The sequence below is a fragment of the Lissotriton vulgaris genome, chromosome 5 (genome assembly GCF_964263255.1).
Source record: "Lissotriton vulgaris chromosome 5, aLisVul1.2, whole genome shotgun sequence".
NCBI lineage: Eukaryota > Metazoa > Chordata > Amphibia > Caudata > Salamandridae > Lissotriton > Lissotriton vulgaris.
In genome coordinates this window covers 1,835,935,162-1,835,960,131 of record NC_141693.1, presented here as the reverse complement: position 1 = coordinate 1,835,960,131, position 24,970 = coordinate 1,835,935,162, and the positions used below count along the sequence as shown (strand labels likewise).

Below are 24,970 nucleotides of genomic sequence, written 5' to 3'. Positions count from 1 at the left end.
GTTGGAGTCGAAACGCGTCGGAATGGAAATGAAATCGCGTTCGATAACCATACCGTCGAATTGGAAAGGGAATACGCGCCGAAATATCACTTCTTCCCAAAGTCGATCTGGAGCGCTTCGATCCTCATCCGAACCCGATGGCGGAAAAAAACCAATCTAAGGATGGAGCCGATGCCCATGCGCACTAGCAACCAAAGGAGGAGTCACCAATCTACAAAAGACTCTCCAAGAGAAAAACAAGTGCAATCATCCGAGCCCAACACCAGATGGCGATCTATTCATAATGTACCATCTGCAGCCCATATGCCTCGAACCAAGACTTTGTCCGCCTACTCTGCATCTGTCCTGCACTGGATCAGGAACGACTGTACTGGTTAAAGACAAAGTTTATTGAATATAGAGTACGTACCTGTCGCTCCGCTGTCATACAAGTCTTGTGTACAGCGGATCCACAATTAACCTGCAGATCAGTCAAACTTGTCATGAACTTTGAGAACAAAAGAGTTATTACCGCACAAGGTTGAATTTTTTTTTTATATTATGCCGTTAATTTTAGAGTAAATAAAATTTAGTTTTCTCTTTTTCAATGTCACGCAAGACTTGCACCTGCCGTTTCTCCTTTGCCAGTCAATGGAAGAGGAGTTTCACTCACCGTTCCACAACAAGTAAATGGACAATATATAATTGAATTGACTTGGCAGTTGACGTTCCTTGTATGTAATCTTGTTTTTTAATGCTGCTAAGTCTAAATCATGGATGCACATTGATCATTTATTTTAACCGCTGCTCCTTTTTCTACTTTTTGTAATGTTTTTACTAACTATACAATAAAGTTTATTCACAGTGCAGGTGTATATCGATTTTGTGGAGGGACGCTTGGCTGCCAGAATCACATCACAGACTTCAGGAGGCAAGTCAAATGGCCTCACCTGCCACCGCTCAATCTCCACGCATGGAGGTGGAGGCTGGACAGGTTCGGGTGGAGGACCGTCCCCTGCTGCTGCAACAGAAGGTCCTCATGAAGAGGCAGACGAATCAGGGGATCGATTGACATGCTGAGTAGCTCGGGATACCAGTATCTTCGTGCCCAGTCCGGAACCACAAGGATGACTTGTGCCCGGTCTCGCCTGATCTTCTTCAGCACTCTGGGCAGAAGTGGTATAGGCGGAAAGGGGTACAACAGACCGCAGCTCCACTTGCGACGAAAAGCGCCACAGAGCGAGTGCCGCCTTGGAAATTCCAACGCGCAGAACCAATGACATTGCGCGTTCTCTTCGGTGGCGAATAGATCTAACCAAGGCTCTCCCCACTGCTGAAAGAGGCCTTGCGCCACGTCAGAGTTCAGACGCCATTCGTGATCCATCATGCACAGACGGCGGAGTTTGTCCGCCCTGGCGTTCAGGGAGCCTGCCAGGTGTTGAACCATCAGGGTGATGCCCTGGTGTTCCAGCCATGTCCAGAGGTGCAGAGCCTCCTGACAAAGGGTCCACGACCCCACCCAACCCTGTTTGTTGCAGTACCACATGGCGGTGCGGTTGTCCATGAACACCTGCACTACACTTCCCCGGACAGAGGGAAGGAATGCTTTCAGTGCAAGCCGGATCGCCCGCAGCTCCAGAAGGTTGATGTGGAGCCGGGACTCCGCCGGAGACCAGAGGCCTCTGATCTACCTCTCTCCCATGTGGCCTTCCCATCCCAGGAGGGACGCATCCGTCACAACTACGTGCTCCGGTTGGGGAAGGGAGAGAGATCTGCCGCTGACCCAATCGCAGTTTGTGAGCCACCACTGCAACTGTCTCGCAGTCACCTCTGAGATCTGGACACAGTCGGACAGATTGCCCTGATGCTGTGCCCACTGAAACTTCAGGTCCCACTGCAGAGCCTGCATCCGCCACCAGGCGTGATGCACCAGAGGGATGCAGGAGGCCATCAGCCACAGGAGCCGCAGCGTCAACCTGACCGAGACTCGGGATAAAGGCTGAAAGACCGGAATCAGAGCCTGAAAATCCCGAACCCGCTGTTCGGGGGGGATAAACACGAAACTGTGCTGAGTCCAGAACCGCTCCGATGAAAAGGAGCCTCTGCAAGGGGTACAGGTGTGACTTCGGCACGTTGATAGAGAACCCCAGCGAGTGCAGGAGGTCGGCCATAGTCTGGAGGTGGGAGACGACTGTCTGGGGCGAGCCCACCTTCAACAACCAGTCGTCGAGATCAGAGAAGACTGAAACCCTAATCTGCGCAGATGAGCTGCGACCACCACCATCACCCGTGGGGTACTGGTAAGGCCGAAGGGGAGCCCGGTAAACTGAAAGTGCTCGTGGTCTACCGTGAATGGGGATGTGAAAATATGCGTCCTGCAAGTCCAACGCTATCATCCAGTTTTCTGGGTCCAGGGCAGCTAGGACCTGTGCCAAAGTCAGCATCTTGAACTTTTCCTTCCGGAGGAAGCTGTTGACGCTCCTTAGATCCAAGATAGGGCGTAGGCCCCCTTTGCCCTTCTTGGGTACCAGAAAGTAGTGGGAATACCAACCACGTCCTACTTATGGCCCAGGAACGCGCTTGACGGCCCCTTGGCCAAGAGGGCCGTAACTTTCTCCTGCAGAAGTTGAAAGTGATCCCCCGACATGCGGTGGTACTGCTGTGGCATGGCTGGAGGGTTCAACTCGAAGGGGCGGGAGTAGCCCCTTCGGACGATTTGCAGCACCCACCTGTCCGATGTGATGGGAGTGCCAGTGGAGGAGGTGATGGCGAACCCTGCCCCCACTGGCGTCGAATGGGCCTGAAAACTCAGACTAGGAGGATTTTGAGGCAGATGCTGCGGGGGCGGGTGTGGACTGACCTTGCCGGTGTCCCTCGGCACCGCCACAGCGGTTACCACGTCCGCGACCGCTTGGAGGTTGGTTCTGCAGCCTGTGGTTAGCTGGACATGTGGGGGCGACCCTTCCTTCGCCATGAAAGGGACGAAAGGCGGAAGTCTGCTGGCGTTGACTTGGCCGTAGCCCTGGAGTCCTTGAAATGCTCCAGCGTGCTGGCCGCCTTGTCGCCCAAGAGGCAACGATCATCAAAGGGCATATCCATAAGAGAGGCTTGGACATCGCCCGAAAAGTTGGCGGACCTGTCGTAAATATTTAATTTACCGTCTTAATTTCTATGCAGGTAAGTACTTAATCAATAATAACTCAATCGGAAAGAAAAAAACAGAGTCCGTGGTGTTAGAGTTCTTAGGGGTTTTATTCCTTAAAAAGGAATCGTTCCGGAACTGGATATCATGTTCCTGCAACCACAAGGGGTTCAGGAAGGGATAGAGCCCTATTTTATTGACAATACATAGCTTATATACTTAAATCACATCATAGAAACCAATATAGTAGGCGTAACAGCTGAGAGAAAACAAGATAACAGCATCCACGTGTTAGGAGTACGTAATCAGAAGGCGTGAACTAGAGGTGTGTGCTAGAAACGTCACAGGTAGGTGTCATAAGTGGGTGGCACAAAACAGAAATGTTGCAATGTCAGCAGAAATCGGAGGCTTGGATGCGCGCGCAGCTGCATGACGCGTGATTGACGTGAAACTGGAGGGTGCAGGAGACTTGACATTTACACTAGCGGAAAGAGACAGAAGTCTGGCATGTCAGATCAACTCGTACTTCTATCATATCTGATATCTGATGTTTGGGAACCATATTATCTGAACGGAAAAGGTCTCTGGGGCAGAAGCTATTCTATACTGACTGTGAGTGCGTGTATAAGCGCCTAAGTGTCTGCATGAGAAGCGTGGGGGCATGGGCCTTCCATGGGAGCATGGTAACAGAGGCTATGAATTACTTGAACGGAGACAGTGAGGCCGGCCCTTCTGCTCTGCAGCTGGGGGAATGTTTACTTAAACTAGTAGGCAGGAATGTATTTTCGAGGAGCGGAACAGATAATTCGAAGGTTGTAGTCAGTCTTGGCAGGCAGCAGGCTGAGCTAAGCGCGGTGGGCCGCGCTGGAAGTAAGTCAGAGTTCACGGGTACAGAGACAGCCTGGGCTGAGGCTTTCAGAGTCAGAAGCCAGAAAAAGGCTCGATGGCAGAAATTCAGGGCCTACTTTGCCAGAGCTGAAAAACGTGTAAAGTACACTACAAAAAGACGTTGGCATAGCATACTTAGGAACGGACTATTCAACCCATTCAGGGTGGGTCTGAAAGAGGACATGTTAACGTTGGACGCAAATGTATTTGCGTCTTCATAGCTGGCACAGTAGGGAAGTTACATGCACTTTAAGCTAGTACATGGAGACGGTGGGGTACACGATAGGGAACACAACTTGACCATAAAATTTATATTTCCTCATTCCCTCCTTGTTCCCTACGGACCCTTCATGATATATCGATCCTCATGAATCGATCAGTTTGTTCTTGTAACATCATTTGCTCTTCTTTCTTTCTTTGACGTTGTGAGAGAAAACTGGAATGTTCAATGCATGACGTGGCGCACAGTCCACAAATCGCTGGCCCACACTGTAGGCACAGGCAACAACTGAATACTATGACTAGGCCAATACCTAGGAAGGATAGGATCTTCCATCCCCAAGCAGTTAACGTTGTCCAGAACCAACCGGACCAAGTCCAGGTGCCTGGATTCTGATGTATCAGATTGGCAATTTTATGAAGACGTGTAATAGCTTTGTATACGGATGGCGCGTTTTCTGGAATGAAAACACAGCAACTTGACCCGATGACCTTACAGGCTCCACCTCTGTCTGCCAAGATGACGTCAATAACAAGACGATTCTGAAGGACAACAACCCGCATGGCGGACTGCTCTTCGGTTAAGTTACCTAGGGCAGAGGCAGTTTCATTCACTACTGCTTCAAGTGTTCTAGTTAATCTGCGTATTAGTTTACTATTTTGGACGGGCCTAAAAAGAAAAAGAATCCTTTATTAAAATCGGTGTATTGTTCCCATGCCGTTTCTGTGTAGTCGACAAGCGGGAGATCTCTTCGGAGTCTATTCTTTACTAGATTTGTATTTCTGTGATAATCAGGAGGGGCTAGAAAAACAGGTGGCAGAAGGAAGGCAATATAACAGGTACCATCCCAATCTGGAGGTAAACGTATGTATGCGGTATGACCACAAACAAAATAGGAATGACGGGTAGCTCTAAAGGACGATTTACCTTGATCACTGAATTCGACCACAGTAGTACATTTACTATGACCTAAGTGTACTGAACCTTTCTTACTGACACATAATTCACCAGTGACTGGTAATACTGACATAGCGGGCAGAACTGGTGCAGCTTCGGATTCAACAGTAAGAATCATAAGGTTAATTGTGTAATTACCTAATCCATATACTTCATTTTCTAGATCAGTTCCTATTCTAGTGGGGAGTCCCTTCTTATCAGGGTAACAGACATCGAGCAGAACTAAGTTCAAGTTTCCCCAAACCCAGCTCCCTTTGAAAACAGCAATATCAGGATCTAAGGAATTAATTATTTTAAACCATGCACCACAGGAGCCATTGTGAGTGAACGGGTACGGAAAGAGGGGCAGAGCTCCCTTGTATTTCTGGTAGGAAGGGAGTCGGCCACATATCCAGCAGTTTGTAGCATTATTAGTCTGATGGGAATGATGTAACATACTAATGAATGTGTTGTTGCGCAGCGCGAGTCTGTAAGAAAGTTCATGTGGAGGTAACTCACTAAAAGAATGTTCAGCAGAAACATTGTAAGCAGATTGTTCACGCTTGAAAATAGGGTAATAGATAGAAAGCAGTATACTTGCAACAATAATCAGGAGACTTAGAAAAAACATAATTAATAATGTCACTATACAGTGACTACGCAGTGATTTGCAATATGTACGTTTCTTGAGTTGTCTCTCTCTCTCTCTATCTCGATCTAGGGGGTACATGTCAGAAACTATTTAACCGATTCACCTAGGGGAGGACTTAAACAATTAAACTGTCTGACTTGCTAGATCGGAATTTTAATTTATACTCCTCTTGGGGAGTTTTCTCTCGTTTGGAAACTTTAAAGTCACTAGGCTCAATACAGTCTTTGGAAGGGGTGGACGAGTCTGGGTCTGGTTTCAGTTCATTGCATTGTTTAATATGACTCGTGTGTATCCACCCCTTTCTGCCTTCCACCTTTACTGCGGTCCTCGTAGTAAGAAGGACAGTCTTCGGCGCTTTCCAGCGGGGCTCCAGCGGACTTTTCCTGTCGAAGTTCCTAATCAAGACCAGGTCCCCAGGACGGACATCATGCGGCTTTACATCAGTGTTGTCAGGGAAGGCTGCGGCAACCTGTGAACGACATGATTGGAGTGCAGACATCAAGGAGGCAAGGTAATCTGTCAACATGTTACAATCAACATCAGTAATTTTCTTAGGAATGGGCGTCCCCCACATATTCGGTGGTCTACCAAAGACCACTTCGTACGGGGATAGTCCTGATCTCGAGTGGGCAACCATTCTCATGTAGAACAGTGCAACTGGCAGGGCGACTATCCAGTCGACCCCTTTCTCTTGACATATTTTAGCAAGGCGGGTCTTTAGTGTCTGGTTATGCCTCTCTACAAGGCCTGCGGCTTCGGGATGTCGGACACAATGGAATTTCCACTGATATCCTAGCAGCAAGGAAACTTGTTTCATTAATTCGGATGAGAATGGCTGTCCGTTATCTGAGTACACGACACGAGGCAAGCCGTACCGTGGGAAGAATTCTCGAACCAGCTGCTTGGCAGTGGTCGGAGCAGTGTAATCTGGGACTGGATATGCTTCGGTCCAACGGGAAAGTGCACAAACAATTACGAGAACATATTTGAATCCTCGACAACGGTCCATCTGGATATAATCCATCTGGAGGACTTCAAAAGGGTGATCGGGAGGATGAAATCCACCTTGCTCTACAGGGACGCTTTTACCTGGATTGAACTGACAACAGATCATGCAAGTACGCACTTTCTGTTTTGCTGCTGCTCGTAAGTGTTTATTGCTCCAAAGATTTTGTAAACTGTCTAACATCGCTTTCTCTCCTAGATGTGCTGGACTATGTGCTGTATTGATTATGACTTGAACCATAGAGTCAGGGAGAAACCATGTAGATTTTCCCTTCGTCATCCAACCTTGATCTGTCTGGATCCCTCCTAGTTCAGTCCATTTCTTTATTTCATCTGGGGTAGCATGTGTCTGGATATCGATTACATCTAGTGTGGGATCCCTGACTGTCATACAATTTGTCGGTACTATTGTCTTTGTCACGTCAGTTGTCTGAGTGTGAGTCAATGCTGTATGTTTTGCTGTCTGGTCTGCCAGGTCGTTACCCTGGGAAACAGAATCTGTAACTTTAGTATGTGCTTTACACTTCATGACAGATATGCCTGAAGGCAGATGTATTGCTTCTAGCAGTGCTTGAATGAGGGGACCGTGTTGAATCTTGGCACCATGAGAGGTCAAGAAACCTCGTTCTTGCCATAACATTCCAAAGTCGTGTACAACTCCGAACGCATAACGGGAATCAGTGTATATGTTAACATTTCTGTTTTTGGCTAGTATACAGGCTCGGGTCAGAGCAATAAGCTCTGCCGCTTGAGCAGACAGTGTGTCAATACGATGTGTTTCTTTAACTTCGGTTTCAGTGGTCACTGCATACGCGGCCACTAATTCTCCTGTACTTGTTCTCATACATGAACCATCCACATAAAGTGTCAGGTCTGGATTTGTCAGTGGAACATCTGTTAAGTCTCGTCGAGGTTTTGTTACTGCATTAATGATCTCTATACAATCATGCGGGGCTGGATCTGTCATAATTGAAGGTAACAATGTTGCGGGGTTCAGAATGCTGCAGCGTCTGATTTCTATGTGTGGCTGGAATAGCGTTAATTCGTAACCTGTCAGTCGTGCTATAGTCAAGTGCTGAGTCTGGGTTCTGTTTAAAAGAACCTCTACAGAATGTGGAACTTGTACTGTTAATTGATGGCCTAAAACAATTGAATCGCTCTGTCTGATTGCTAATGCTGTTGCTGCTACTGACTTTAAGCACGCAGGGAGTGCCTGGGCTACTGAATCCAATGTACTTGAAAAATAAGCGCAAGGCTTATGTGAACCTGCTTGGTCTTGAGTGAGGACAGACAGTGCTGTACCACCACGTTCTGTAACAAAAAGTGTAAACGGTTTACTGTAACATGGTGTCGCTAAAACTGGTGCTTGGCATAATGCTTTCTTTAATTCCTCAAAGGCTTGTGTGTGTTCCTGAGTCCAAGGGAGGACAGTCGAAGTCGCTGCCTCCTGTGTTGTTAACTGAATGAGTGGTTTAGCTAGAAATGCATATTGGGGGATCCATTGTCTGCAGTACGAGGTGAGACCTATGAAGGCCCGCACTTCCTTTTGTGTCTGGGGTTGTGGCATATTTACAATTAACTGAATGCGATCGGGAGTGAGCTGTCTCCCCACTTTGGACAGCAAGTGACCCAAGTACACAACTTGCTGAACACAGAATAGTAGCTTCGAAGGAGACACCTTGTGTCCCTTGTCGGCCAGAAAATGTAATACTGTCAGTGATGCTTGTTCACATTCGGGCTCACTTCGTGCGGTGATCAGCAGATCATCGACGTATTGCAGTAAAGCGGTGTTAACTGCCATTTGAATACAATCTAGTTGTCTTTTCAGTGCTTGACTATAGATGCTGGGGCTTTCTGTGAATCCTTGAGGTGCGCGGGAAAATTTGAAACTTCGTCCATTTAAACTGAATCCGAAGAGGTATTGGCTCTCTGGATCAATGGGTACACTAAAGAAAGCGTTCTTGAGATCAATTACAGTAAAGAACGTTGCTCCAGAATCAATAGCAGTCAATAGGGAAGAGATATCGGGGACCACAGGGTACTGTGGTACAATGCATTTATTCAGTTCTCGCAGATCAATCACCAGCCGATATACTGGCGGTGCATCGGGATCAGTACGTTTAAGAATCGGAATGATGGGTGAATTACAGATATTGGAGTCGGTCTCTACGACCACTCCTTGGGCAATGAGCTCTTCAATGATTTACAGTAAAGCCACTACAGCATCAGGTGGTAACTTGTATTGTCTGATTCGGGGTAAAACAACTCCTGGCTTGAGTGTAACACGGTATGGTGTGATATGCATACAACCTACATCAGTTGGGCCTTTTGCCCACAAGTGATCTGGTACATTTTTCAATCTGACATCAAACTCTCGTAATACATAATGACCCTTGAAATCCCGCAGAAAGAGTCTAACTCCCTCCGGGGAACAACATATTATGGCTCCTAGAGCCTTCAATGTCTTTATTCCTAACAGATTTTCTGGACATGATTTCGTAAGTAACAAGTCTGTAACACGTGATAACGGACCCACAGCCAGGGGGACGGGTTCTGATACCTCATTTACGATGGGCTGTCCTGAAAAACCAAGGGAAACATTCTGTGAGCCTGAGAGGGGTGCCCCTGGGACTTCGTCATGGCTTATTGTGGTGCGGCTTGCCCCTGTGTCAATTAAAAACTTTCTGTCTTTTCCCAATACTTGACTGTGTACATAAGGACCTTCTTGATCTACAGGAATTTCAATAAGAGGCAAGCCCAACTCCCTCTCTAGGCTGTTTCATGCGTATCGTTGGTAATCGGGGTAAGCAGATTGGGCATACTGGTACATCTGTTGGGAAACTTGTTGAGTCGCGGCAATGGGCTGTGGCTGTGATACCGCTACTGTCTGTGCTGTATGAGATGAAGCATGCATAGGCTGCGTATTCTGCATGGGCTGTACGTTCTGCGAGGTCTGTTGCTGGGCCTGGTCTTGTCTCGGTGGATGCGGTCTCTCTTTAGTTTTACCTGTTGCTATGTTATGTTTCAGAACTGGACATTCATGTACGTAGTGACCTGGCTGCTTGCAATAGTTGCATGTCCCTTTAACGGGAGCTGCGGTGTGACCTGTCTGGGTCGTACCCTTTCTTTGGCCGTCGGCTGGAACTGATTGGGCTACTAACATTTTCATTTTCGTGTCTTTCATACGTTTCTGTTCATGATCTTGTTCTTCTCTAATTCTGTTCTGATGGTATTGTAACATTTGTAACATCTGTGATGGCGTATTTGCTTGCCATGTACTTTCAACCTTGTATACACGGTTTTTAACTGCTAACAGGGAATTCTCGACTAACTTTGATACAAAAAGATGCGGGTACGACTCGCTACTTGGTTTAAGACCACTATTAATAATAAAACATTTCTCGAATCTTGAATAGAAGTCACTAGTATCTTCATCTGGCTTCTGTTTACATGCTGAGATTGCGTCCCAGTCTTCCTTTCTAGTTGTCAATAATCTTGGCAGAACCTGTACTATCAAACCTGGTAATGCTTTAGTTTTCTCCCCAAGGCCTACCCCTGGGATACGTTTGTTCTCTTCGTCTTCTATTTCTGCCCATACAATCTTTTTCTCTCCCACCTCCCATTCCTTTTCCTTCAGTTTCTCGTAGATGCCCGTGGGCAGCAGTACCTTTAACATTTTCATGATATCTTCATATGTGTAATCCCCCATCAGTAACATGTCTTTAAGTTCTCTGTGAAAACCTGCAGGGTCTTTATCATGACAGGGTACTAGTTTCTTCATTTCTAACAGTTCTAACTTAGTCAGAGGCGTGTGTACATATACACGTTTCAAGGTATGATCGTCACCCATAACTGGATGTACTTCTCGTAAGGGGTTCTGACTTTCAATGCCATGCAGACGTTCCATATGATACATTTTCCTTTCTGGTGGCGGAGCGGGAACATATTCGGAGCTTACGAAAGTGTTATATCTATGTCGTTGTTCTAGAATTATTTGTATTAACTTGGTACTTAGACCTCTCCATCTATCCATGAGTAGTGCTTCTAATGTATCGTGTAAGGGACCTGGATCAGAATGTTGGTTTCTGTATAACGTGAGGAGGTGCTGAATCATGTATACACCTGCTAATTTCTGCTCGTCTGGGGAAAGGTTCAGGAATGTCTGCGCTACGGTGTCATCATTGTATATGTCCGGATTGTCAGCCCATAATACTGCTGACCGGGCTAGTTCTTGTTCATCCATAGAATTGAGTACATGGTACCCTATTCGGTCTCGAAGCCTTTTATCAGTCTCCTGGAACTGATGTTCAGGAGAATTCGGTTTTGTTAAGCCAGAGAGAAAAACTCTCTTGCTTTTTGGACGAATGCCTTTCCTAAGGTAAGTTCCCTTACCTACATACGCTATCGTATCTGTAGTCTTTTCTGGTTCTTCAAGTTCTTCTTCCCCCTCGGAGGAAGCCTTTTCTTTCTCTTTTTCGTGTATTTCTATCACTGCTTTTCTTATTCTCTTGTACATACTGGCTATGCAAGTCCCCTTATCATGTTTTCCTTCAGATATATTTTGGCCCCACTTGTTGAGTGCATCTAATTCATCCTGTTCTGTTTCAGGCCTGTCTCGTTCTCTTATTAGGCAATTTATAAAAAAACGTAGTATATATGCTTGAGTGTCAACTTTCTGATGCTCCATGGCATCCTTAATACTTTCAGGGTCTTTCCCAGTCTGAACAAAGTGATATATTCTATCTAGGTGCTCTTTCATTCCTGCAAATAACAGCAGGTAATCGGCAGCATATCGTAACCGTAGTGATGCCATCATCATTCTATCGTCTTTGCCGGGTACTGGATCATATCTGCAAACTGCAAGTGGTTCTTTGAGTAGGTCGAGACGGGGTGATTTGAACGTGAAAGGACTCTGCATATCCCTAAGGTGTAATCTGTGTGTTAATGGCGGGGTCCGAAGACCCCCTATCGCACCTCCTGAGGCGGAAGCTTGGACATTATCTCTCTGCGGAGTCTGTATCTGTACTTGAATTTGTCTTTTAGTAGGGTCAGGTAGAAGCGGTTTCGGTAGATCAACTTTAGGTGCGGGAAGTGGTGGAGGTGGAGGAATGGTGGGCGGTCGAACGGGGAAACCTGGTTGCAGTTGGGGCGGGTTTTGGTCTGGAGGCGGGTTGACACCCCCGTCACCGTCAGTAGGCGGGACGCGAACAGGCAGATTGGTGTAAGCGGGTGCTACATCCTCTAGATAGGAATTCAGGAATATGTCTTTAGTGGTCCTGTGAGTTACTTTAGTTGGAACCAATGGTGACGGCAGATTTTTCGGTATTTCTGAAGTGGCCTCAGGCGAACCCTCGGCCGCGAGATACATGCCATTTACGAGATTGTTTCGTGCGCGGTCTATTTGCTCTGATTTTACTCGGATCCCTTCAGTAACTAATTCGTTTTCTTGGGCTTTATCTGATTCTTTAAGTCTGTCTTCTCTACGTAGTGCTTTTTCAGCACGCTTATGTGATTCCTTACGCCAAAACTCTATGGCGTCTTTCTGAGATTGTCTGGCTTTCTTTTTCCATAGTGCTTCCTCTACCTTCATGATGCACTCGGCATCCCATGTTCCGGTAACAGGCCATCTGTGTCTCTCGTCTAGATGCTTAGTATAGTCGGCCCATAAATCTAGATACAATATGGCATCTAAGCCATGCTTGTGGTACATAAAATTTCCAGGAGTGTCCCTAGGGGGGATAGGAATTTCTTCCTCTAGTATCCCTTTCCTAGTTCCTATCTGCTTTAGCTTGTTGAAAAACGGCATCTCGCTTACTTAGTACTGAATGCTCAATCCTAGCTACTTAATACTGAATACAGCTAGTTATACAAGAACACAATAATGCACATTAAAAACAGTCACACTCATACCACGATATTACTCACATGAAGAGACATTTGAGACATATATGACTACCCCCTATACCAGATGTACTGCTAAACAGCACAGATACACTGCTAAGAACAGTGCAAGAACTTGAAATAACTGATGTACAGCTAAACAGTACAGATACACTGTCTAAAACAGTGCAGACCGGACTTGTGTACCCAAACCCGTCTAGATACGTCCCAGCAATGGTACTCACCGGGAAGCACGGAAACAGAAGGCCTCGGAAAACTCGACTGGACTGGACCGGATTCGACTCGACTCAACACGTGGGTACTTCGGAAAACTGGTGGGCCTCTTGAAACCTCGGACCTTGCTTCTTTCGGCTAGGCTCTGGTCGGGATCCTCCGCACTCCTCACCGCCTCGTCTGGGTGCTGATCGCAGTCTTCATCACCTCCGTGGGCCAGAGGGAGATACAGGAAATCCTGCCGGTACGCGTAGTTTCCGTCTAACTGATGGCAGGGGACAGAGCTTGCAACGCACCAACCGGCGCGTGGGGTGGGGGAGGGGTCCCTGTTCGGGCGCCAAAATGTCGTAAATATTTAATTTACCGTCTTAATTTCTATGCAGGTAAGTACTTAATCAATAATAACTCAATCGGAAAGAAAAAAACAGAGTCCGTGGTGTTAGAGTTCTTAGGGGTTTTATTCCTTAAAAAGGAATCGTTCCGGAACTGGATATCATGTTCCTGCAACCACAAGGGGTTCAGGAAGGGATAGAGCCCTATTTTATTGACAATACATAGCTTATATACTTAAATCACATCATAGAAACCAATATAGTAGGCGTAACAGCTGAGAGAAAACAAGATAACAGCATCCACGTGTTAGGAGTACGTAATCAGAAGGCGTGAACTAGGCGTGAACTAGAGGTGTGTGCTAGAAACGTCACAGGTAGGTGTCATAAGTGGGTGGCACAAAACAGAAATGTTGCAATGTCAGCAGAAATCGGAGGCTTGGATGCGCGCGCAGCTGCATGACGCGTGATTGACGTGAAACTGGAGGGTGCAGGAGACTTGACATTTACACTAGCGGAAAGAGACAGAAGTCTGGCATGTCAGATCACTCGTACTTCTATCATATCTGATATCTGATGTTTGGGAACCATATTATCTGAACGGAAAAGGTCTCTGGGGCAGAAGCTATTCTATACTGACTGTGAGTGCGTGTATAAGCGCCTAAGTGTCTGCAGGAGAAGCGTGGGGGCATGGGCCTTCCATGGGAGCATGGTAACAGAGGCTATGAATTACTTGAACGGAGACAGTGAGGCCGGCCCTTCTGCTCTGCAGCTGGGGGAATGTTTACTTAAACTAGTAGGCAGGAATGTATTTTCGAGGAGCGGAACAGATAATTCGAAGGTTGTAGTCAGTCTTGGCAGGCAGCAGGCTGAGCTAAGCGCGGTGGGCCGCGCTGGAAGTAAGTCAGAGTTCACGGGTACAGAGACAGCCTGGGCTGAGGCTTTCAGAGTCAGAAGCCAGAAAAAGGCTCGATGGCAGAAATTCAGGGCCTACTTTGCCAGAGCTGAAAAACGTGTAAAGTACACTACAAAAAGACGTTGGCATAGCATACTTAGGAACGGACTATTCAACCCATTCAGGGTGGGTCTGAAAGAGGACATGTTAACGTTGGACGCAAATGTATTTGCGTCTTCATAGCTGGCACAGGAGGGAAGTTACATGCACTTTAAGCTAGTACATGGAGACGGTGGGGTACACGATAGGGAACACAACTTGACCATAAAATTTATATTTTCTCATTCCCTCCTTGTTCCCTACGGACCCTTCATGATATATCGATCCTCATGAATCGATCAGTTTGCTCAGACCTTAGCCAGGCGTGGCGGCGAACCACCACCGTCGTTGCAATCGCCCTGCCTAGCCAGTTTGTGGTATTCAGTCCACACCGAATAGAATATCGTGCTGCATCCCTTCCCTCCCCAAGGGCTTGGGTAAGCTTTGCCTGGACCTCCGCCTGGCACTGCGGCAGCAATTCCGCAACCGTATCCCACAAAGAGTGGGAGTAACGGCACAAAAGGCAGGCGGTGTTAACAGACCGCAACCCCAAACTCAGTGAGGAGAACAGCTTCTTACCGAACTGGTCGTACCTTTTGAATTCCCGATCCGGAGGGGCGGTCGGGAATGCAGTCTCGGACGTTTAGGCCTGGATCACCAGGCTCTCAGGGGTGGGGTGAACGGACAGGAAACTGGGGTCGCCCGGAGCCGGGCGGTGGCGTCAGGCCACGTTCAGATCTACAGGGAGGCCTGTAGTGGGCTTGGACCAGGTGCCCAACAGAACTCAGTGAGGGCTTGGTAGAAGGGCAGGAGAGGCTACGAGGAGCTTGCCTGCGGTTTGAGCACCTCAGTGAGGAGGTTAGTCCTCACGGCCGCGACTAGGAACTCAAGAGCCAAGGCCTTGGCTGCCCTAGTCAACAATGCTGTAAGAAGCCCCCCTCCTCCGTAGCCACGGTAGGAGGGGAGACAAAACCAGTGTTGGGCGAAGGGTCCTGACCACTGGCCTCCCCCAGTTCGTCTGCCCAGTCCTGGCTCAACTGGCACTGCAGGGCCAGAGGGTCCTCAGACCCCTCCCAATCCCTCTCGACATCCATCTCCTGAAGGCCAGTAAGAAATGATGGATCCGGGTCGTCGGTGAAGGGCTCACCGCGCCGGTCCGACCCCGGATCCGGACCGGGGTGGAGATCGGGGACGACGGCGCCAGGGGCGACACCCTTGGTGATGACGTTGGCGGAGAGATCGTAAGGTCGATCGGCGTCATCACGGATTCAGGCTTGGATCCTGAGGAACCCTGCGGCGTTGGGACCGAAGTCGTCGACTGCGCCAAAGCACCGACGGCGCCGGGCCGGAGCCGCTGGCCCACTTGGGCTCCCAGACAGGTCCGCAGGGCCCGAAAGCACCTCGGAGGGACCCGACGGAGGGAAGCGCAACCTCATGGCCATGAGGAAGGCGCTGATCTCCTCCGGCGTCGTGTTCAGCCCAGGGACCGGCAGGTGTGGAGCTGGACGCGGCCCTTGCGGCTCCAGCGGAGCCGCATGGGCGGTGTCGCCCGAACCCCCGGCTGCGTCGTGCGAGCATCCGGGGGGAGTCAGAAGAGCGATATCGCTTCTTTGACTTATTGTGCCTCGACTTACCTGAGGACTTGGAGCCTGACGAGTGGGGTCGACTCGCTGAGCTGTGATGACTGTGGCCCCGCGACCGGTCCCTCGACCTCCTCCTGGTCCGGGACCTCGGGCGGCACGGTGCCGACTGCCGGATCTCGAGGCGCTTAAGGGACCGCTCCTGCCTAGCCTTGGACGTCAAGGCCCGGCAGTCGGGGCACGACTTGTCATCGTGGTCGGCCCGAGGCAAAGAAGGCACCGACGGTGGGGGTCGGTAACCGACATCAGTCGGTTACAGTCGTCGCTGGGTTTGAACCCGGGTATCCTTATCGGCACCGGAGTCGAGAATCGACTCGAGAAGATCCAAAATAGATCGAAAAAGTTAGTCAAAAAGTGACTAGGAGTACTGCTCTTCCCGGATCTGCGCTTGCTGGAACGGAAAAAAGAAGAACTGATGTCAGCGCGCGAGGGCGGCGTCTAAGTACTCAGACTACGTCATCCCGGCAACCACGACGCCGACGACGGACGCGGAGCCGCAGCTGACGCCTACCGACGCGCAGGGGTACTGCTACGCAAAACTTTCCGGATTCAGTCTGACGCCTGGGGATATTCTAAGGTAAGGAATCTAACACTAACCTGTTTCTTTCAGATACATGTATGTTAATGTCAGTTCACAGGAAAGCTTTTGCTACAGGCTTTTAATTAGTCCAAACAAAAACTGAAAGGTGCAACGATAATAAGCTAACTCAAGAGCAGACAGAAGCAGAAACACACATGGCAAGGACTTACCCAGGGGTTGGGTAGTTACAAGTTCGTAAACTACAGATGATTGTAGTGATTTGCGAAGTGGAAGGTATTTTGGGTCAGTGTTCAATATGTTGTAGAATGGGGCTTACACAGTTGGAAGGAGAACAATAAGGAAGAGAGAGCAGATGGTCTGTACCTTGCAGAAGGTGAGGACACTGTCTGAGAAGTAGAGGAAAGGATGGTGAGGGGATGATGATGTTTATCTATAGAAATGAGCTTGCAGAGATAAAATAGTTTGAGGAGGAGTCAGTGGTTATTACCTTGCAGAAGGTCAGCTTGCAGTGGTAGCTACTGTCCTGAGTGTTTCGGATTAGGACCTCGCCATAGTGCTCGATCCACCGTTGTCCGCTGAGGATGTTATGGATACAGGAAGTCACCTTGTTCCACTCGTAGTGATCACCAAACCTTGAAAATACAAAATGAGACCACATAAAAAGGAAGCATGAGAAAAGGGTGGGTGGGAGGCATAGAAGGGTCAAGAAAGATTGAAGCAGGAACGAGACTGCCAGGAAAACAGAGGAGATATACAGATACAAGAATACTCAACAGAGGAACATGAGAATAGGGAGGGAGGTTGCTACAAGACCGGCATAGAACTAAAAATCAAAGTGGATGACAGACACGGAAAATAAAAATTGCATAGTTTATCTGGCATAAGACACCAGTGGGAAAAGGTAGAAGAGGCTTAAAGAAGATCAGATAGGAATGAAAGAGCCAAATTGGGAGGAGGAATGACAAGAAAGGAGACGAATATGCAACCATCAAATAGATGAGTATGCCAGGCAGGGACTCCACTCAAATTGAGCTAAAGTTTTAAGTCATTTATAAAAGTGATAAGCTGGTCCACTCACTTTCTTCTGACCTCATGGCCTCCCAAGAAACAGACACTGAAACAACAGCATCTGCTGGCTCTAGTCAAAGTGTCAGAACAGATAACAATGTGTGCTACCAAGATAGCACATAGGGTTTATCCTACCCACATTGTGCGCCTATGAATATATAATGCAGAGGCTGTCAAACTAACACAGATCTGACTGTTCTAGGGGGAGAATCCCTAGCATGGCTTTAAAAGCTGCAACACCTCTTCCATGTCTGTTACTTCTTGTCTCTCATAGATTTTCAAGCAATGAACTACACCATCTGCAAACCAATTGGGGGCACTCTATTGCTGTGGCATTCAACACTTTAGCCTTGGCTCTGGTGTTTCGAGGTGCACCCAAAGGTTACACATCCTACAGTTGAGGGAATCTATGGCCTTGTCATACGGGACTAAAGGGTGACAGTCTGCTAATGACAGCTGATTGGCAAAAAAGGAACATGCCTTTTTATTAGCACCTCTGGTCTGGAGGTTCAGGGCTCGAAAAATCCCCAAAATGGTACTAGTCCTGCAGGACTAGTACCTTAAAAAAGGTCCTCGACCTAACTGCAACCTACTTGACCTCCGTCTCTGAAAGCGGAGCAAATGTGACAAGATAACAAGATTTAAAGGCAACTTTATTGCTCATTAACTTTGTGAGCAATAAAAATGTCTTTAAATCTTGCTATCTTGTCACATTTGTTCCGTTTTCACAGACAGAGGACAAAAGTTGGTTTTTTTCCTACTCGCCAGAAAGGGCGAGTAGGACCGAAAAACAGTTCGACCATGTTAAATTTAGCTCGACTATGCTAGTGGTCGAGTGGAATTTTCGAGCCCTGAGGTTACCATCTGGCTCTTGAGTAACTATAGGCACAGTTCCCAATAACTTGCATAGCTGCCTTCTCTATAGTGTCTGTGATGCAGCCTGCCACAGTGCTTTCATGCCCTATGTCTGTTGGAACAGGAAAAAGGTGGCTTCTCTGCAGGTTGCTTTCATCCTCTATGAACAGGACAGCCTGCATGCACTTTGTTCCTGAGTACCTACTCAAAACCTGCAGCTGCATGAATGCAAAGAGAGGGTTTAAATCCTTTTCCAAGGTACACCATTTTTGCCTGTTGGATCACAAAGCCCCCTTTTCCCTTTTGTGTGTTGAGGAGGGTTGTGAGAAATTTAAAAGATTTTCTCTTGAGTGTCTCCCTATGATTGCAAGCTGTACTACGTGAGGTTGTCTGTAAAGTGATTTTACATTAAAACTGGGACTACCACCCATTTTCATTTAAACAAAAAAGATCTCCAGCATCCGTCCAGCTTCAAAGTTGCGAGCAGAGTATTTTTAACGTTAGCTCTCGCCAAATACCACTCACAAAGTAGTATTGGCAGTAAGCATGGTACCAGAGAGGGTTGATGGATAAAAAGCATGATACTTTGCGAACAACAGGTGAACAAATAATTGGGCTCTATGCTAAACTTCTTTAGTTTAATAAAAACTGTGCGCACCTATAATGTTCACCTGGAAATAGCCTAGAACCCAGCAAAACTTGGCAGAGGCTGTGTGACACCAGTCCTCAAAGCACCTTCACCAGTTCTGCATGCCTACAGAAACATCTGGAATATCCTCTTCCTGAAAAATCTAAGAAGATGCCCTCTTAACATCCCCAGATTTAAAACTGTAAAGAAAGCTACTACTTTGTTTAAATCCGGCACCCAAACTGGAATGAATACTGTTCTCTTGAGACATAAATGCATACTTCATCTGGGCTTCAAGAAGATTCTGTGCACCTAGCGAGAGATTTACCAGGGACTTGGTCATGTTGCTAATGTCACTGAAAGACGTCCTCCTACCTGGAGGCCTAAGACTAATACAAAACCAGGTAAAGGCGGTAGATAAACGGCTCAGAGGTACGGCACAGTGACCAAGATGATCAACACAAAGCCAAGTTGCCTGCATCCTCATGAAGAAGGCCCTGGAGAGCTGGACTACCCAGGAAGTAGCCTGGTCCTTGTAGCTCTAATGACCAATGCAGAGCAGGAAACTGAACGTATCACAGAGCTGGGAGATCGGCAGGAAGCCTTCTAGGACTGCAGGAGCAGCCAACCTGAATTGCCCTGGACTTGCCTTGTATCAACACAATTGTTGGTGGCAGGAATTTCCGTTATAGCTGCACCAGAGAACAAGGATTCACCCTTTACCCTCTTATTTAGAAAAGGATTTCTTTGCCACTGAGCGAGTACAATACAGAAACAGGTTTTTAAATTTTACCTTATGGTTACACTGGTCAAAACCTAAATTTCATTTCCTCACTACCAACTGCGGGGCAGGTGGGCCCAGGGGACGCTTGGGTTCCATCAAGTGCCAAGCATTGGAATTTCCAGAAAACACCTATGATTAACAGGCTTCCATCTAGTGCTCCACACATTTATTGGGGCAGTATTCTGTGTTACCAATTGTCGATTTCAGTATCCTCTACATTTTCACTGTAAGGGTAGCTGGACCCACTAACTGTCCAGTTTCTGGTTTCACTTGCCCAGAGTCCTAGACCCCACCACTTCCAAATTCCTTGAATGAACTGGACCATAATAGTATTGTGAACTTGCATTTGGCGCCATGAATTAACCACTGGGTCTTCAAGTTTAGTTCATGGATGTTTCTGGGATGTTTTGTGACTGGGTAGGGGCCACTTAGCCACAAGGGCTCAAGCCTAAAGAGTTGTCTTGCTCGTACTTGGGAAACCAGACAGATCCTAATCATACTTGGCATATTATAGTTTTGGTTGGCCATCTCTGCCCCATAGAATCTTTGGCTGGCCACAACACATTGTAAGCCTAAAATTCCCTGAAGGCTGTTGAGAACATTCACCCCTTTTTAACATTAGCCACAGGGCCCCACATTATAGAAATAATGGGGTCTATACACAAAGATCAATTCGTAAGAAAAACTAGTACATTTGCACAGGGGACAGAATTCCCCAGTGAGGAGTTCTCTGTCACAGAAAGCTCAGACAAAGGGAATGGTATCCAAACTGGAAAAATCACAAGATTTTCCCTGTAGATTGCAATTGGAAGTTGTGAATAGCATAAGGGGGTAAAATCTACACTGTACCATAGATGTAACCATCTGAGAGCAGTTTTACTACTTTGTAAATAGGGCCCCTAGTGGACAGATGCTGCAAACATTCTGAGTTAATATTCCGGTACCAGAAATGTTATAGGCAACCAATAGAAACTGAAATTCTTCTTAAAAGCAAATCTTAATGCACACAGCTATTTATTTTGTATCCGAGTTTCTAAGGTTCTAACCCGCTGTTATTTGCTAGAATAGGACTTAACCGTTCAACTTCCTTATCGTTAGAGTCAAATGCCAAATGGGAGTAAAGTGGTTAACCAGCTAGACTGAAACAACACCAGAAACCATAGGACACCAGTTCTAAATGAAGGTACTCCTTGCTGATACTATCCACTAACCGCTGATTCTGTGCAGTTTATTAATCAGTCAGCAGAACCAGCCTTCAATAGACAAAGGATGACCGACGTAATCACTGTCCTTATGATATAGAAACAATTTTGCAGAGTGCACCAATTCTAGATTAAAATGCAGTGCGTTAGTCTTCATCATCCTGCTATGGTTTGGTTGTGAATACCAATGTCTTTATCTTGTTTTACCAATGCTGTTGTGCTGCCACCTCCAGTCAAAGTGGCAGCTTTGGAGCCAGTGCCTTGCTGAGCAGGAGTATATGGAAAAAGAGGACTAAAAGACACTTACCGTGGGAGCTTCACATTCATGGTGCCGACTGGAACAATCTCCAAAGACTTCCCCCAAAACTTATTTTTCCATTTCATGTCTGTGAACAAAGAAGGATCTATGACGCAGAGGTACAGCAAAATGAGGCTGGCAGAAATATATCACAAACACATTCTAAGGGCCGCACACCACACTGCAACCCTAGTTGGGATTGGAATGTCCCCTGTATGGTATATGGTGAGTTCCTCTGTCCTGAGTGCCCAAATATAATTGGGCATCCAGACTTTTATTTTGGTATTAGGGTCATGCTCATCTAAGTGTGAATGCAGATGCCTAGGCTTGTCCTTCACTATGTGACATCCAGGGCATGTCCTGTGACCTGCAGGAGCGCGCCAAGGATGCCCAGCATGCTCTTATAAAGGACAAAGGGCTACTGCCCCAGACTTGGCATGGCATATAAAGTGGTGGTACCAGCTTACAGTGTTATGGAATTGATAGTGTGACTAGACCTTTTTATCTGTCCCTAGCATTCCGACCCCACTTGTGTAATGTTCCGCTTTTATGTGAATGCCCACAAAGTTGCTGTGGCAAATGCGTTGTGCCCATGTAATCCCCCATGATTGTTTAGTTTTAGACTACCCTGTTTGGACTGTTAATGTGAGTGATTCTCAACACGGAGTCTCACTCACTGTAAAAATGGTGAACGTTTTAGCCTTTTAAGGCATTGTCCACTGCTGCATAGCTAGGGTAAGAGTCCCTCAGCTGGTTGCACAGGGACACATGAACACACGTTTGATTGGGCAGAACACATCAGACTACAGTCTAAGCTGAGGCCGGTATATGTGTAGTCTATGGCAGAAAGGAACATTCAGGGATTGGTGCTGGCCTGGTGTAGGCGTTATAACCAGAGTAGACATTCAAAGTGTACATCGGCAGTGATGACTGAAAAGTCTGTGTGCTTAACTGAATTATACATTAGGGGCAAAATCTGGGCCAAACTATATTTTCGCTCTACTTAGGCCTACAGAAATGGGTGAGCTACCAATCCTAGGGTAAAAATGTGCCCAGAGCTTGAATCCAAAGTCACTTTTGTGATATCTATACTCTTTGTGGCTCTTAAAAAAATTGTCTTAATTCTCTGCTAAGACCCCAGAACTAAGTCCTCTCACAAGCTGATTACTCTACTGCCAAGCAGAATTATCAAACCCCTCCCCACACAATAGGGCCATTTGAAAGTGCTTGGGTGTGTTCCAGGGGAAGGCAGGGATGGCGACGAAATCTGTGCTCTTTTCTTTTCACAATGCATCCGGTCTGGGAAAAATGCTCGCTCCCACAGAAACCAAGGAGGACAGCCAGAATGCTAGAGCCAATCAAAGAAGGTGGCCCCTTTTTCAGGGTTGGGATCATCTGTGACAGCTGGGGGCATGGTGAGACTCACAGGGAAGGTCTTTTAACAGACCACTTCAGGCTGATATGTTGAAATGTCCCAGGATGCTGCGCAGGAGGAATAGGCCATGGGTGGAGTGATGTGTCACCCTAGATTGGGCAGAGGTTCCAACTTCTAGTACTTTCCACTCCCAATTAAAATGCCATGCCCAAGGGAGAGACTGTTGAGAGCGACAACGCTGGAGGAATGCTTCAGCTGGATGTGAGGCCACCTGACTCCACTACAAGGATGGACTTAAGGATTATTGGACTGCAGCTGACACCCGAGGACTAGGAGTGTTTATCGAGGGCCAGAAGCGCTGGCCCCTTATCCCTTCTGAGGGGCAGTAGAGGGATGAACATGCTTGGGGGGGTAACCTGGAAGATGCCCCTGGATGTTCAATGAACTGGTCCTGCAGATGGGTGACCTCCATCAGGAAAGTAAACGGTCTCTGCTGCGGGCTCACAGCTGCCCTGCAAGACTGCCAAAGCCATGGAACGTTTGAGGTGTCCGCAGGGAGGGTATTCTGCTAGCAGCTAGCAGGGGGGTTGCTGAAGACTCCCACAGGTGAAGACTTGGCAAGTCCAGCATCGGGAGCAGTGAAAATCAAGCTCACCAAAAAAAAAAAAAAAATTTAGAGGCCTAAAAAAATTACAATGCTGGCTACACCTAGCCACCAGGAGTAAAACACCGGCAATATTATGAAAATTGGCCCCATAGTGCCAGAGAAAACAGTAGAAGCTCGATCCCCCAGGGTGCCATGCAGGAAACTAAGCAAGTAGGGGGCCACTGGTATTGCCAAAAAAATACAACTTGGTATGGGTACAATTCATCTTGATGAGGAGGGGCGTGTCCTCTTCCCATTAGAAAAGCTTTTTACCCAGGGACGATGCAAGAAAGACTGTCCAGAGGGAGGCCATCTCCCCAGAACAGAATGAGGAAGGAGCGCTGTTATGCTCTCACAGTGATGTGGTGTACCTCCCCCGTTTCGCGTGCCTGTGTCTGGGTGCAGCGAAGAGCACAGCACCTGCCCCACCCCACCCGCTCAAAAGTGGATGGGAAATGAGAGGAGCTGCTGGGCCACGGTGGAGGAGTTTCAGATGTGGCTCCAGAAAAGCAAAGATACCAGGTGTCTCCGAGGGGCAGGAGCAACCCAGGAAGCAGAAAGTGTGGTGCAAACCTGCTTAGCACTAAAACCAAAAAGAAAGGGCAGCATGAGGCTGCTAATAAAATATCCACTGCCTCAATAGAAAGGAGAACGCCAGAATCTTCGCAAGTACTCAAGCAATTGCTTTTTGGGGATAAAGATGGCAGGGGCACCAACAACGTTTTGCCCAATATTGGGGGTGAGGGGGGTGTCAGAAGGGAAGCAAACCTCCCCCAACTCCCCAGAAGAAGCTCCCCACAAGGTTCCCCTAAGCACCCCATGGAAACCCTTGGGAGACCTTCAAGTTGTTTTCAAGTTCTTCAGGAGCTTGTTTTTTTTTGCACTACTGTTCTGAAGTGCAGGTCCTCTCTTGGTTAATCATAAAGTTGTTGTGCCAGCATGTTACAAGTAGAAGACAGACTCTTGCAGGTATCATCTTGAAATGATAATGCTATTGAAACTGACAATGAAATGCTATCTGGGTTAATGAAGGATATTGCAAGACAGTAACATCCATATTGATTTTAATGGTTTTGCATATGTTTTGTATGGTCTATTTCAGTATTTTTATAAATATGGTAAGACTCAAGCCTATAGTTCTGCTTTTTGACAAAGTCACACCCTTACATTGTGACTAGTATACATCGGAGGTACTAAAGTCTTAGGGTTCAGGACTCACTAGAAGTGTGAATTATTTAGAGGGTGTCACCATAGCTATTTCCAAATTAATGAGTAGTATTTAGTACTAGGTGACTAATAAAGTACTTTTCCTTTTTTTATTAAAACAAACATTGGCTGGACAATGATTTATGGGGTGTTTTTTGTTGCGTACCAGCAAACTGGGGTTCAATCCCACATCACCTCCCCCAAGTAGGCCTTGGACTATTCTGATTTGCCATCCTGAGAAAGGCAAGTGATACAACAGGGTACTTGGTTCCCAGAAAACAGAAGGTTGCAGACTTATTACTTGCTAAGAACTCACGTTCTTCGCAACTAATAACCCACTTGCTCACAGGTGTGCTGACACTGTGTGTATGTTGATTGCGCTTACACTTCCAAGTGTAGAATGCATGTAGAATAGGTGCAGCAGTATGACTGTGTGTGAGTTTGAGCACTAAAGCCAGTGGGATCCAT

General features: G+C 47.2%; 1 protein-coding gene across 3 annotated transcripts in view; it reads right to left on the bottom strand.

Annotated features, from left to right (window-relative positions):
* OSBPL7 (oxysterol binding protein like 7) overlaps window positions 1-24,970 on the bottom strand; it is a 283,616-nt gene that overhangs the window by 63,495 nt on the left and 195,151 nt on the right. For all 3 annotated transcript variants that reach the window (XM_086924301.1, XM_086924303.1, XM_086924302.1), the window contains 2 exons: window positions 21,285-21,363; window positions 16,928-17,072 (listed from right to left, as the gene is read on the bottom strand). In XM_086924301.1, the coding sequence (XP_086780427.1) occupies window positions 16,928-17,072; window positions 21,285-21,363 (224 nt within the window). The remainder of the gene's footprint in view (window positions 1-16,927; window positions 17,073-21,284; window positions 21,364-24,970) is intronic.